Below are 14274 nucleotides of genomic sequence, written 5' to 3'. Positions count from 1 at the left end.
AATATATATATGTAAAACGGAAAAGTGGTGCGTGCATATGTATTCACCCCCTTTGTTATGAAGCCCATAAATAAGATCTGGTGCAACCAATTACCTTTAGAAGTCACATAATTAGTTAGATTGCACACAGGTGGACTTTATTTAAGTGTCACATGATCTCAGTATATATCAACCTGTTCTGAAAGGCCCCAGAGTCTGCCACACCACTAAGCAAGGGGCACCACCAAGCAAGCGGCACCATGAAGACCAAGGAGCTCTCCAAACAGGTCATTGACAAAGTTGTGGAGAAGTACAGATCAGGGTTGGGTTATAAAAAATATCCAGAACTTTGAACATCCCACAGAGCACCATTAAATCCATTATTAAAAAATGTAAAGAATATGGCACCACAACAAACCTGCCAAGAGAGAGCCGCCCACCAAAACTCACGGACCAGGCAAGGAGGGCATTAATCAGAGAGGCAACAAAGAGACCAAAGATAACCCTGCAGGAGCTGCAAAGCTCCACAGCGGAGATTGGAGTCTCTGTTCATGGGACCAGTCTAAGTTGTACACTCCACAGAGCTGGGCTTTACGGAAGAGTGTCCAGAAAAAAGCCATTGTTTAAAGACAAAAATAAGCAAACACGTTTGGTGTTCGCCAAAAGGCATGTGCAAGATTCCTCAGACATATGGAAGAAGGTACTCTGTTCAGATAAGACTAAAATTGAGCTTTTTGGCCATCAAGGAAAACGCTATGTCTGGTGGAAACTGAACACATCTCATCACCCAGAGAACACCTACCCATGGTGGTGGCAGCATCATGCTGTGGGGATGTTTTTCATCAGCAGGGACTGGGAAACTGGTCAGAATTTAAGGAATGATGGATGGCGCTAAATACAGGGAAATTCTTGAGGGAAACCTGTTTCAGTCTTCAGAGATTTGAGACTGGGACGGAGGTTCACCTTCCAGCAGGCCAATGACCCTAAGCATATTGCTAAAGCAACACTCAAGCGGTTTAAGGGGAAACATATAAATGTCTTGGAATGGCTTAGTCAAAGCACAGACCTCAATCCAATTGAGAATCTGTTCTATGACTTAAAGATTGCTGTACACCAGCGGAACCCATCCAACTTGAAGGAGCTGGAGCAGTTTTGCCTTGAGGAATGGGCAAAATTCCCAGGGGTTAGATGTACCAAGCTTATAGATACCCCAAGAGACTTTCAACTGTAATTGCTGCAAAAGGTGGCTCTACAAAGTATTGACTTTGGGGGGGTGAATAGTTATGCACGCTCAAGTTTTCAGGTTTTTTGTCTTATTTCTTGTTTGTTTCACAAGAAAAAATATTTTGCATCTTCAAAGTGGTAGGCATGTTGGGTAAATCAAATGATACAAACCACCCAAAAATCAATTTTAATGGCAGGTTGTAAGGCAACAAAATAGGAAAAATGCCAAGGGGGGTGAACACTTTCACAAGCCACTGTAGAGTTATTTAAGTGATTATGCATAGATGATAACAACAGAGTAGCAGCGGTGTGAAAGGAGGAGGGGCAATGCAGATAGTCTGGGTAGCCATTTGATTATTAGATGTTCAGGAGTCTTATGGCTTGGGGATAGAGCTGATTAGAAGCCTCTTGGACCTAGACTTGGTGCTCCAGTACCGCTTGCCATGCGGCAGCAGAGAGAACAGTCTATGACTAGGGTGGCTGGAGTCTTTGACAATTTTTAGGGCCTTCCTCTGAGACCGCCTGGTGTAGAGGTCCTGGATGGCAGGAAGCTTGGCCCCAGTTATGTACTGGGCCGTACGCACTACCCTCTGTAGTGCCTTGCGGTCGGAGGCTGAGCAGTTGCCATACCAGGCAGTGATGCAACCCATCAGGATGCTCTCGATGGTGCAACTGGAGAACCTTTTGAGGATCTGAGGACTCATGCCAAATCTTTTCAGTCTCCTGAGGGGGAATAGGTTTTGTCATGCCCTCTTCACGACTGTCTTGGTGTGCTTGGAGCATGTTAGTTTGTTGGTGTTGTGGACACCAAGGAACTTGATGCTCTCAACCTGCTCCACTGCAGCCCCGTCGATGAGAATGGCGGCGTGCTCGGTCCTATTTTTCCTTTAGTACAGAATCATCTCCTTTGTCTTGATCATGTTGAGGGAGAGGTTGTTGTCCTGGCACCACACGGCCAGGGTTCTGCCCTCATCCCTATAGGCTGTCTCGTCATTGTCGGTGATTAGGCCTACCACTGTTGTGTCATTGGTGAACGGGGAGTACAGGAGAGGATTGAGCATGCACCCCTGAGGGGCCCCTGTGTTGAGGATCAGCGTGGCGGTTGTGTTGTTACCTACCTTTACCACCTGGGGGTGGCCCGTCAGGAAGTCCAGGATCCAGTTGCAGAGGGAGGTGTTTAGTCCCAGGGTCCTTAGTGTATTGATGAGCTTTGAGGGCACTATGGTGTTGAACGCTGAGCTGTAGTCAATGAATAGCATTCTCACATAGGTGTTCCTTTTGTCCAGGCGGGAAAGGGTAGTGTGGAGTGCAATAGAGATTTCATCATCTGTGGATCTGTTAGGGTGGTATGCAAATTGGATTGGGTCTAGGGTTTCTGGGATAATTGTGTTGATGTGAGCCATGACCAGCCTTTCAATGCACTTCATGGCTACAGACGTGAGTGCTACGGGTCGGTAGTCATTTAGGCAGGTTACCTTAGTGTTCTTAGGCACACATACTATGGTTGTCTGCTTAAAACATGTTGGTATTACAGACTCGGACAGGGAGAGGTTGAAAATGTCAGTGAAGACACTTGCCAGTTGGTCAGCGCATGCTCGCAGTACACGTCCTGGTAATCTGTCTGGCCCTGCTGCCTTGTGAATGTTGACCTGTCTAAAGGTCTTACTCACATCGGCTGCGGAGAGCGTGATCCCACAGTCTTCCAGAACAGCTGGCGCTCTCATGCATTTCAGTGTTATTTACCTCCAAGCGAGCATAGAAGTAGTTTAGCTTGTCTGGTAGGCTCGTGTCACTGGGCAGCTTTAGGCTGTGCTTCTCTTCGTATTCTGTAATGGTTTGCAAGCCCTGCCACATCCGATGAGCGTAAGAGCCGGTGTAGTATGATTCGATCTTAGTCCTGTATTGTTGCTTTACCTGTTTGATGGTTCATCGGAGGGCATAGAAGATTTATTATAAGCTTCCGGGTTAGAGTCCCGCTCCTTGAAAGCGGCAGCTCTAGCCTTTTCCTCAGTGCGGATGTTGCCTGTAATCCATGGCTTCTGGTTGGGGTATGTACATACGGTCACTGTGGGGACGACGTCATCAATGCACTTATTGATGAAGCCAAGGACTGATGTGGTGTACTCCTCAATGCCATCGGAGGAATCCCGGAACATATTCCAGTCTGTGCTAGCAAAACAGTCCTGTAGCTTAGCATCTGCTTCATCTGACCACTTTTTCATTGATCGAGTCACTGGTGCTTCCTGCTTTCATTTTTGCTTGAAAGCAGGAATCCGAAGGATAGAATTATGGTTACATTTGTCAAAAGGAGATTGAGGGTAGAGTTTTGTATGCGTCTCTGTGTGTGGAGTAAAGGTGCTCCAGAGTTTTTTTCCCTCTGGTTGCACATTTAACATGCTGATAGAAATTTGGTAAGACAGATTTAAGTTTCCCTGCGTTAATGTCCCCGGCTACTAGGATCGCAGCCTCTGGGTGAACGTTTTCCTGTTTGCTTATGGCGTAATACAGCTCATTCAGTGCGGTCTTATTGCCAGCATCAGTCTGTGGTGGTATGTAGACAGCTACGAAAAATACAGATGAAAACTCTCTAGGTAGATAGTGTGGTCTTTACCTTATCATGAGATACTCTACCTCAGGCGAGCAAAACCCTGAGACTTCCTTAGATATCGTGCACCAGCTGTTATTTACAAAAATACATAGTCCGCTGCCCCTTGACTTACCAGAGGCCGCTGTTCTGTCCTGCTTATACAGCGTATAACCAGCCAGTATGTTGATAATGTCATTGTTCAGCCACAACTCCGTGAAGCTTAAGATATTACAATTTTGAATGTCCCATTAAACTACCGCGTAGGTCTTCCGCGTAGGTCATCGTTTTTATTTTCCAAAGATTGCACGTTTGCTAGCAGAATTCTAAAATTCTCAGAAGGCAGCCTGTCCTCTGGCCCCTTTTTCTCCACCTTCTCTTCACGCAAATTACGGTCATCTGGGCCTGTTCCCGGGAGAGCAGTATGTCATTCACGTCGTCAGGCTTGTCGGACTCGTTAAAGGAAAAAAAGGATTCTGCCAGTCCGTGATGAGTAATCACAGTTCTGATGCCCAGAAGTTTTTTCGGTCATAAGAGACGGTAGCAGCAACATTATGTACAAAATAAGTACAAAAAAAAAGTTACAAACAGCGCAAAGAAATAAACAAAAAAACACAATTGGTTAGGAATACGTAAAACGTCAGCCTTGTTCTCCGGCACCATCTTGCCTCTCAGTGCTAGAGACGTCACTACAGACCCTGGTTCAATTCCAGGCTGTATCACAACCAGCCTTGATTGGAAGTCTCATAGGGCAGCGCACAATTGGCCCAGTGTCATTAGGGTTTGGCCGGGGTAGGCCGTCATTGTAAATAAGAATTTATTTTTAACTGACTTGCCTAGTTAAATAAACATCAAAAAATGGTTTTATAATACATCACCTAGTCAGAAGGTCCTATACGGTCACAATACACCCTCAGCAGTCTAGCAATGGTGCTTTCTGATTTACAATGGGAACAAGAGAAACGCGGGATTTAGGAGTAAGGCTATATTATCGTCTGATAAGTCAGCTACTCTTTCAGCTACCGAAGCTCCTTTGTGCATGTGTACAGACAGTATAGGTAAAAAGACCTCTCTTTTGTTGAAGGTTTAAGAGCCTCTAGAAGCAGGTGTGGATGGAAGGGCTATAACACACTATTTAGAGAGCCTTTTGACAACCCACTATGGTGGAGACAGCACCCAGGAGAACCGGAGTAGAAGAGAGGAGGGAGAGGAGGGTAGAGAGGGAGGGTACAGAGAGCGAGAGAGGGCAGAAGAGGAGGGTAGAGAGAGATAAAGGACAAGAGGAAGGTAGGGGGAGATCAGAGGAGGGTAGGGGGGAGAAGAGAGGAGAAGGGTAGGGTCAATACTCCAGGGATATGTCAAGACCTTAGTGACAGGTTTATAAGGCATGATGGTAATTAAGTGTGGAGAGAGCAGTAGATATTGATGCCTGAAAGAAGTGGCAGTGTCAGATGTGTAAAATAGATATTAACAGCGTAGATTTTGGCTGTAGAGGAAAGGTCAGGGTGAGGGATAGGACTAATAGGACAGACAGATCCTCTAACAACACTCACAGGGGCATTGATGCTGCAGCAAAGGCCCAAGCTGGTGGTGGCTAAGATAAAGATGGACAGGCCCAGGCTGGTGGTGGCTGAGCTAAGGATGGACAGGCCCAGGCTGGTGGTGGCTGAGCTAAGGATGGACAGGCCCAGACTGGTGGTGGCTGAGCTAAGGATGGACAGGCCCAGGCTGGTGGTGGCTGAGCTAAGGATGGACAGGCCCAGGCTGATGGTGGCTGAGCTAAGGATGGACAGGCCCAAAGCTGTGGTGGATATCAGAAGGCCTGGTAGAAGATTAAAGGAGCTTACATACTACTGGAACTTAGCAATGCTGATCTGCTCCTACGTCTTCTCTGCGTTATACAGGCCTCTTTCTATGTCGTATCTAAAAGGTACTAGGAAAAGAATGTGGCTGAACATATAGGTCAGGGTGGCTTCCCAGAACCAGAATATTAGACATAATCTTGGACTAAATGGCACTTAATGGAGATGCTCTGATTGGGGAACATATTTCATACAAGTGTCCTATTATTATTTTCTGTCAGAGATTGAGCAAACATATTTAGAAATCAGAAGCTGTAGCCTATTTTCAAATAAATGATACATGAAAACAAGAAAGTGCTGAGGCTCTGTTTTAATTACGTATCAACTCCAGTTGTTTTGGTCTTTAACTTTAACCCTACATTGTAGGGCAGTAGGGTTGGCTTACTGTTGAGTCAGATCTCTTGGCTGTCCCGTTGATAGTCAGATCTCTTGGCTGTCCCGTTGATAGTCAGATCTCTTGGCTGTCCTGTTGATAGTCAGATCTCTTGGCTGTCCTGTTGATAGTCAGATCTCTTGGCTGTCCTGTTGATAGTCAGATCTCTCGGCTGTCCTGTTGATAGTCAGATCTCTTGGCTGTCCTGTTGATAGATCTCTTGGCTGTCCTGTTGATAGTCAGATCTCTTGGCTGTCCTGTTGATAGTCAGATCTCTTGGCTGTCCTGTTGACAGTCAGATCTCGTGGCTGTCCTGTTGATAGTCAGATCTCTTGGCTGTCCTGTTGATAGTCAGATCTCTTGGCTGTCCTGTTGATAGTCCAAATCTCTTGGCTGTCCTGTTGATAGATCTCGTGGCTGTCCTGTTGACAGTCAGATCTCTTGGCTGTCCTCGTTGACAGTCAAATCAAATCAAAGGTATTAATATAGCCCTTCTTACATCAGCTGATATCTCAAAGTGCTGTACAGGAACCCAGCCCTAAACCCCAAACAGCAAGCAAAGCAGGTGTAGAAGCACGGTGGCTAGGAAAAACTCCCTAGAAAGGCCAAAACCTAGGAAGAAACCATGAGAGGAACCAGGCTATGAGGGGTGGCCAGTCCTCTTCTGGCTGTGCCGGGTGGAGATTATAACAGAACATGGCCAAGATGTTCAAATGTTCATAAATGACCAACATGGTCAAATAATAATAATCACAGTAGTTGTCGAGGGTGCCACAGGTCAGCACCTCAGGAGTAAATGTCAGTTGGCTTTTCATAGCCGATCATTGAGAGTATCTCTACTGCTCCTGCTGTCTCTAGAGAGTTGAAAACAGCAGGTCTGGGACAGGTAGCACGTCCGGTGAACAGGTCAGGGTTCCATAGCCACAGGCAGAACAGTTGAAACTGGAGCAGCAGCACGGCCAGGTGGACTGGGTACAGAAAGGAGTCATCATGCCAGGTAGTCCTGAGGCATGGTCCTAGGGCTCAGGTCCTCCGAGAGAGAGAAAGAAAGAAAGAGAGAAAGAGAGAATTAGAGAGAGAATACTTAAATTCACACAAGACACCGGATAAGACAGGAGAAATATTCCAGATATAACAGACTGACCCTAGCCCCCGACACATAAACTAATGCAGCATAAATACTGGAGGCTGAAACAGGAGGGGTCAGGAGACACTGTGGCCCCATCCGATGATACCCCTGGACAGAGCCAAACAGGCAGGATATAACCCCACCCACTTTGCCAAAGCACAGCCCCCACACCACTAGAGGGATATCTTCAACCACCAACTTACCATCCTGAGACAAGGCCAAGTATAGCCCACAAAGATCTCCTCCACGGCACAACCCAAGGGAGGGCGCCAACCCAGACAGGAAGACCACGTCAGTGACTCAACCCACTCAAGTGACGCACCCCTCCTAGGGACGGCATGGAAGAGCACCAGTAAGCCAGTGACTCAGCCCCTGTAATAGGGTTAGAGGCAGAGAATCCCAGTGGAGAGAGGGGAACCGGCCAGGCAGAGACAGCAAGGGCGGTTCGTTGCTCCAGTGCCTTTCCGTTCACCTTCACACTCCTGGGCCAGACTACACTCAATCATAGGACCTCCTGAAGAGATGAGTCTTCAATAAAGACTTAAAGGTTAAGACCGAGTCTGCATCTCTCACATGGGTAGGCAGACCATTCCATAAAAATGGAGCTCTATAAGTTAGTATGGACTATTTACATTGTGTGTGTGTCCCCCCCCGCCCCCCACAACGCCTCTTTTACGCTGCTGCTCCTCTCTGTTTATCATCTGTGCATAGTCACTTTAACTATACGTACATGTACATATTACCTCAATTAGCCCGACTAACCGGTGCCCCCGCACATTGACTCTGTACCGGTACCACCTGTATATAGCCTCGCTATTGTTATTTTCACTGTCATTATACTGTTTTTTATTTTTTATTTCTTTGCTTATCTATTGTTTACCTAATACCTATTTTTTTACTTAAAAATTGCGTTGTTGGTTATGGGCTTGTAAGTAAGCATTTCACAGTAAGGTCTACACCTGTTGTATTCGGCGCACGTGACAAATACAATTTGATTTGATTGTTGATCAAGGAGGGGTCAGAAAATGTTAGACTCCTTTTAGATCATAATGAATATGATTATATAGACACGGGGGACCTGATCCTTGATCAGTTTGTACAGACATGCAGGAAGTAGAAATCAGGGTCAAGTGTATGAAGAACAGCCAGCGTTCATCAGGACGCAACATTTTGGAATGTTCAGATAGAAATATGTTATGTAGAACAAACATGCCTCTCTCTGACATGTAGAATAATGAATCACAACTGCTCTATTCGTGGCATTTCTATCTGCAATGTTCGACAACATTTGGCAACTGAACATGGCCCAGGTGTTGACCTTGTGGCTCTCTGGGGTCACAGCTACTCTGGGTGTCTGTGAGAGAAAAGATTCTCAGTCCATATGTTGAATAATACATGTTAACATCGCTGTAATGTTTCACCTGCACCACCTCAATTATTAATCACACCACAGCCACGCTGGGCCGGATGGTTGAGGGCAACACAGGAAAGGGGAGGGGCTCTGACACGCAAAGCAGGAAGTGATATATAACTGTCATGTCATGACATCCTTGTGTTGTGTAATGGTTGCGCCTTTTCATCAAAACATCCCTCACTGTTTGAGAGTATATATTTCACTTTTGTATTTATTTAAGTTGCTGAGTCATGGTCTGTAGTCAGCAGAGTAGAAATGGTAGTCAGCGGTACCGTAGAACTGAAAATGACATGAGGTCACCCAATTGGGTCATCTTACTTCCTGAATTTAGTGTAATGTGAAAGAGGATATAGGCATAACTAAGCAGAGGTGGGTTCATTTTCTCTGTTCTGTAAACCTGTTGATTTACAGAATCCTTATCAGGTCATTATCATGTCATTATCAGGCCATTAGCAGGTCATTATCATGTCATTTACATGTCATTACCAGGTCATTAGCAGGTCATTAGCAGGTCATTAGCATTGTTGGATCATTATCAGGTCACTATCCAGTCATTATCAGGTCATTGTGAGGTTATTATTAGGTCATTATCAGGTCATTAGCATTATCAGGTCATTATCGTGACATTATCAGGTTGCTATCAGGTCATTATGATATTATTATTGGGACATTATCATGACATTATCAGGTCATTAGCATTTTCATGGCATTATCAGGTCGCTATCAGGTCATGATCAGGACATTATGAGGTCACTATCAGGCCATTATCATGTCATTATCGGGTCAAAGTCAGGTCATTGTCCTGTCATTATCGGGTGTCACACACATACAGTAGGTACACACACCATGGCTCAGTTTCCCGGAACCAGATTAAGTCTATTCCTGGATGGAAATCGAGCGTGATTTTTTTAACCAGATGTAGCCTTAATCTGGATCTAGGAAAGTATCTGTCAACAGCTGTAATTGATGGCCTATGCTGAAGCAGGGGTAAAAGGCCTGAGTTTTATTATGTACTGTGTCTTTTTAATCCTTGTGTTCCTTCTCCTCCTCTCCCTCCTCCCAGAGGTGACCCTGACAAGTGTGATATCTGGGGCAACACGCCGCTCCATCTGGCCGCCGCCAACGGCCACCACAGCTGCCTGTCCTTCCTGGTATCGTTCGGTGCCAATGTGTGGTGCCTGGACAATGACTACCACACGCCCCTCGACATGGCCGCCACCAAGAGCCACATGGACTGTGTCCGATACCTGGACTCCATCGCCGCCAAGCAGTCTGTCCTCAACCCCAAGGTGAGGTATCAGGAGCAATGACAAGGAACACTCATCTGATCAATTTTGACCTGATCAAATGTAGGAAGAGACTTTACTGAGACTACTAAATTACCATTGGCACGCATAGCCTACATATCTTTTTTTAAATGTATGTAGTTCTGTCCTTGAGCTGTTCGTGTCTATTAATGTTCTGTATTACGTAATTTTTCATATTTAATGTGGACCCCAGGTAAGGTAGTTGCTGCTTTTGCAACAGCTAATGGGGATCCTAATAAAATACAAATACCAATTTTATACCAGTAGGTTGTAAAAAATATATTTTAACAATATCTTTGTATCCATTTTAACAAAATATTTGTATTTGATTTACATTTCAGTTATTGTTTAAATTATATTTGTTATACACCCATTCTGCCTGTCACATTCTGTCGAAAGTCCTCAAAGTACACACATCCATGGGTTGCTCCTCTTTTCAGTTCGCTGCAGCCAGCGACTGGAACGAGCTGCAACAAACACTCAAACTGGACAGTTTTATCTCAATCTCATCATTCAAAGACTCAATCATGGTCACTCTTACTGAGAGTTGTGGCTGCTTCGCGTGATGTATTGTTTTCTCTACCTGTTTGCCCTTTGTGCTGTTGTCTGTGCCAAATAATGTTTGTACCATATTTTGTGCTGCCGCCATGTTGTGTTGCTACAATGCTGTGTGGTTGTCTTAGGTCTCTCTTTATGTAGTGTTGTGGTGTCTCTCTTGTTGTGATGTGTGTTTTGTCCTGTATTTTTTTATTTTTTTTTTTTAATCCCAGCCCCCGTGTCACGACTTCCGCCGAAGTCGGTCCCTCTCCTTGTTCGGGCGGCCATCGCCGATGCACCTTTAATTTTCCATTTGTTTTGTCTTTGTTTTCTACACACCTGGTTTCATTCCCCAATTACATGTTCATGTATTTAACCCTCTGTTTCCCGCATGTTTTTGTGCATGATTGTTTCATTGTTCATTCGGTAGGTTATGGCTAGTTTTCGACGGGTGCTGTTTTCACCCGTGCGTAATTGATTACCGTTTATTGTTGGTCAAGTGTATTGTTACCTTGTGCCTTTATTTTGAGTAAAGTACATTGCTCACTCATTCTGCTCTCCTGCGCCTGACTTCATGCACCAGCAACACCCACCTTCTGACAGAATCACACACCACAACCATATGGAGTCAGCAGGAGCAGACACCCCCGTATTAGGGGTCGAGGAGCGTGTCCAGCAGCATGCGGCCATGCTACAACATCTCGGCACCGCCATGGATCGCGTCCTGCAAACTATGGATCGCTGGGAGAGAAGAGGAGTTCCTCCAGCGCCTCCACCAGCACCACCAAGGGCACCACTACTCACCCCTCCTTCACCCAGTCCCAGTGGGATTCAGCTCGATCTTCCGAGGGAGTATGATGGGACGGCTGCGGGATGTCAGGGGTTCCTACTCCAGCTGGAGCTCTACCTGGCAACCGTCCACCCGGCTCCTTCGGGCCGTGAGAGCGTGTCCACCCTCATCTCCTGTCTCCCAGGGAAAGCCCTGGAGTGGGCCAATGCCGTATGGGGGGAAGGAGAAGAGGTGTTGGACCAATTCGAGGATTTCACCCGCCGCTTCCAGGCAGTTTTCGACCACCCGCCTGAGGGTAGAGCGGCGGGTGAACGTCTCGTCCACCTTAGGCAGGGGACGAGGAGTGCACAGGAGTTCGCTTTGGACTTTCGGACCCTGGCCGCCGGCGCGGGATGGAACGTCAGGGCCCTAATCGATCACTACCGTTGTAATTTGCGCGAGGACGTCCGTTGGGAGTTGGCCTGCAGGGACACCACTCTCACTTTTGACCAGCTGGTGGACCTGTCCATCCAGTTGGATAACCTGCTGGCTACCCGTGGACGTCCAGATCGGGGTCTGTCGATTCCATCCCCCAGCACCACCGCTGGGAGGTGCTGCACTTAGGACGACCGGAGGAGGGGCCGGTACATGCACCATCTGTGGCCGCAGAGGGCACACTGCCGGTTGGTGCTGGGGAGGCTCCTCTGGGAGTCGAGGCAGCAGGCAGGGCACTCTCGTGTCACGCCAGGTGAGTCGGCACCAGGCTCACCCAGAGCCCTCTGTTGCAGACATGTTTTTGTATATTAATTTTCCTGAGTTTTCCCCGCATTCCCAGCATAAGGCGCTCGTAGATTCAGGCGCAGCTGGGAACTTTATTGACAGATCATTTGCCCATAGTTTAGGGATCCCTATTGTTCCAGTGGATATGCGCTTCCCTGTTCACGCCCTAGATAGTCGACCATTAGGGTCAGGGCTAATTAGGGAGACCACCGCTCCACTGGGCATGGTGACACAGGAGAGTCACAAGGAGAGAATCAGTCTCTTCCTTATTGATTCTCCTGCGTTTCCCATGGTGCTGGGCCTACCCTGGTTAGCCTGTCATGAACCCACAATTTTGTGGCAACAGAGGGCTCTCACGGGGTGATCACGAAAGTGCTCGGGGAGGTGTTTAGGGGTTTCCGTTGGTGCGACTACGGTGGAAAGTCCAGACCAGGTCTCCACCGTGCGCATCCCCTCTGAATATGCCAATTTGGCTCTCGCCTTCTGTAAGAAGAGGGCGACTCAATTACCACCCCGTCGACGGGGGGATTGTGTGATAAATCTCCTGGTAGACGCAGCACTTCCCAGGAGTCGCATGTATCCCCTGTCACAGGAGGAGACGGCGGCTATGGAAACATATGTCTCCAAATCCCTGGGGCAGGGGTACATTCGGCCCTCCACTTCACCTGCCTCCTCGAGTTTCATTTTTGTGAAGAAGAAGGATGGAGGTCTGTGCCTGTGTATTGACTATCGAGGTATCAACCAGATCACTGATAGGTACAGTTACCCACTACCTCTCATAGCCAGTGCAATTGAGTCAATGCACGGGGCGCGCTTCTTCACCAAATTGGATCTCAGGAGCGCTTACAACCTGGTGTGTATCCGGGAGAGAGACGAGTGGAAGATGGCTTTCAGTACCACCTCAGGGCACAATGAGTACCTCGTCATGCCGTACAGGTTGATGAATGCTCCATCAGACTTCCGGGCCTTTGTAGATGAGATTTTCGGGGACCTGCACGGGCAGGGTGTAGTGGTGTATATTGATGACATCCTGATATACTCCGCTACACGCGCTGAGCATGTGTTCCTGGTGAGCAGGGTGCTTTGTCGACTGTTGGAGCATGACCTGTACGTCAAGGCTGAGAAATGCCTGTTCTTCCAACAGTCCGTCTCCTTCCTAGGGTACCGCATTTCCACTTCAGGGGTGGAGATAGAGAGTGACCGCATTTCAGCCGTGCGTAATTGGCCGACTCCCACCACGGTAAAGGAAGTGCAGCGGGTTTCTAGGGTTTGCCAACTACTACCGGAGGTTTATCCGGGGCTTTGGTCAGGTAGCGGCTCCCATTACCTCACTGCTGAAGGGGGGACCGGTGCATTTGCAGTGGTTGGCTGAGGCGGACAGGGCTTTTGGTCACCTGAGGACTCTGTTTACCTCGGCTCCCATGCTGGCTCATCCGGATCCCTCTTTGGCGTTCATAGTGGAGGTGGACGCATCCGAGGCTGGGATAGGAGCCGTGCACTCTCAGCGCTCGGGTACGCCACCAAAGCTCCGCCCCGTGCCTTCTTTTCAAAGAAGGTCAGCCCGGCGGAGTGAAACTATGACGTGGGGGACCGGGAGCTGTTGGCTGTCGTCAAGGCCTTGAAGGTGTGGAGACATTGGCTTGAGGGGGCTAAACACCCTTTTCTCATCTGGACTGACCACCGCAATCTGGAGTACATCCGGGCAGCGAGGAGACTGAACCCTCGCCAGGCAAGGTGGGCCATTTTTTTTACCCGTTTTGTTTTCACCCTATCCTACAGACCAGGTTCCCAGAACACGAAGGCAGACGCACTGTCCCGGATGTATGACACAGAGGAGCGGCCCATGGATCACACCCCCATACTCCCGGCCTCTTGCCTGGTGGCACCGGTAGTGTGGGAGCTGGACGCGGACATCGACCGGCGTTACGTACAGAGCCCATTCCCCTCCAATGTCCAGCTGGGTGTCTGTACGTTCCGTCTGCTGTCCGCGACCATTTGATCTATTGGGTCCACACGTCACCCTCCTCTGGTCATCCGGGCATCGGTCGGACAGTGCACTGTCTTAGTGGGAAGTATTGGTGGTCCACTTTGGCTAAGGATGTGAGGCTTTATGTTTCCTCCTGCTCGGTGTGCGCCCAGTGCAAGGCCCCTAGGCACTTGCCCAGAGGGAAGTTACAACCCTTACCCGTTCCACAATGGCCGTGGTCGCACCTGTCGGTGGATTTCCTTACGGATCTTCCTCCCTCACAGGGTAACACCACGATCCTGGTCGTTGTGGATCGGTTTTCTAAGCCCTGCCATCTCCTTGCTTTTCCC

The 14274-nt window shown here is 47.9% G+C and overlaps 1 protein-coding gene across 1 annotated transcript in view; it reads left to right on the top strand.

Moving 5' to 3' along the window:
- The window catches only part of LOC106589873 (pre-mRNA splicing regulator USH1G-like), a 30896-nt gene that overhangs the window by 3515 nt on the left and 13107 nt on the right, over positions 1-14274 (top strand). Inside the window, exon 2 of the mRNA XM_014180282.3 lies at positions 9629-9854. Coding sequence (XP_014035757.2) covers positions 9629-9854 — 226 coding nt within the window. The remainder of the gene's footprint in view (positions 1-9628; positions 9855-14274) is intronic.

The sequence above is a fragment of the Salmo salar genome, chromosome 28 (assembly GCF_965601325.2).
Source record: "Salmo salar chromosome 28, fSalSal1, whole genome shotgun sequence".
NCBI lineage: Eukaryota > Metazoa > Chordata > Actinopteri > Salmoniformes > Salmonidae > Salmo > Salmo salar.
The sequence above is the reverse complement of the archived record's forward strand: the minus strand, read 5'-3'. Positions and strand labels throughout refer to the sequence as shown.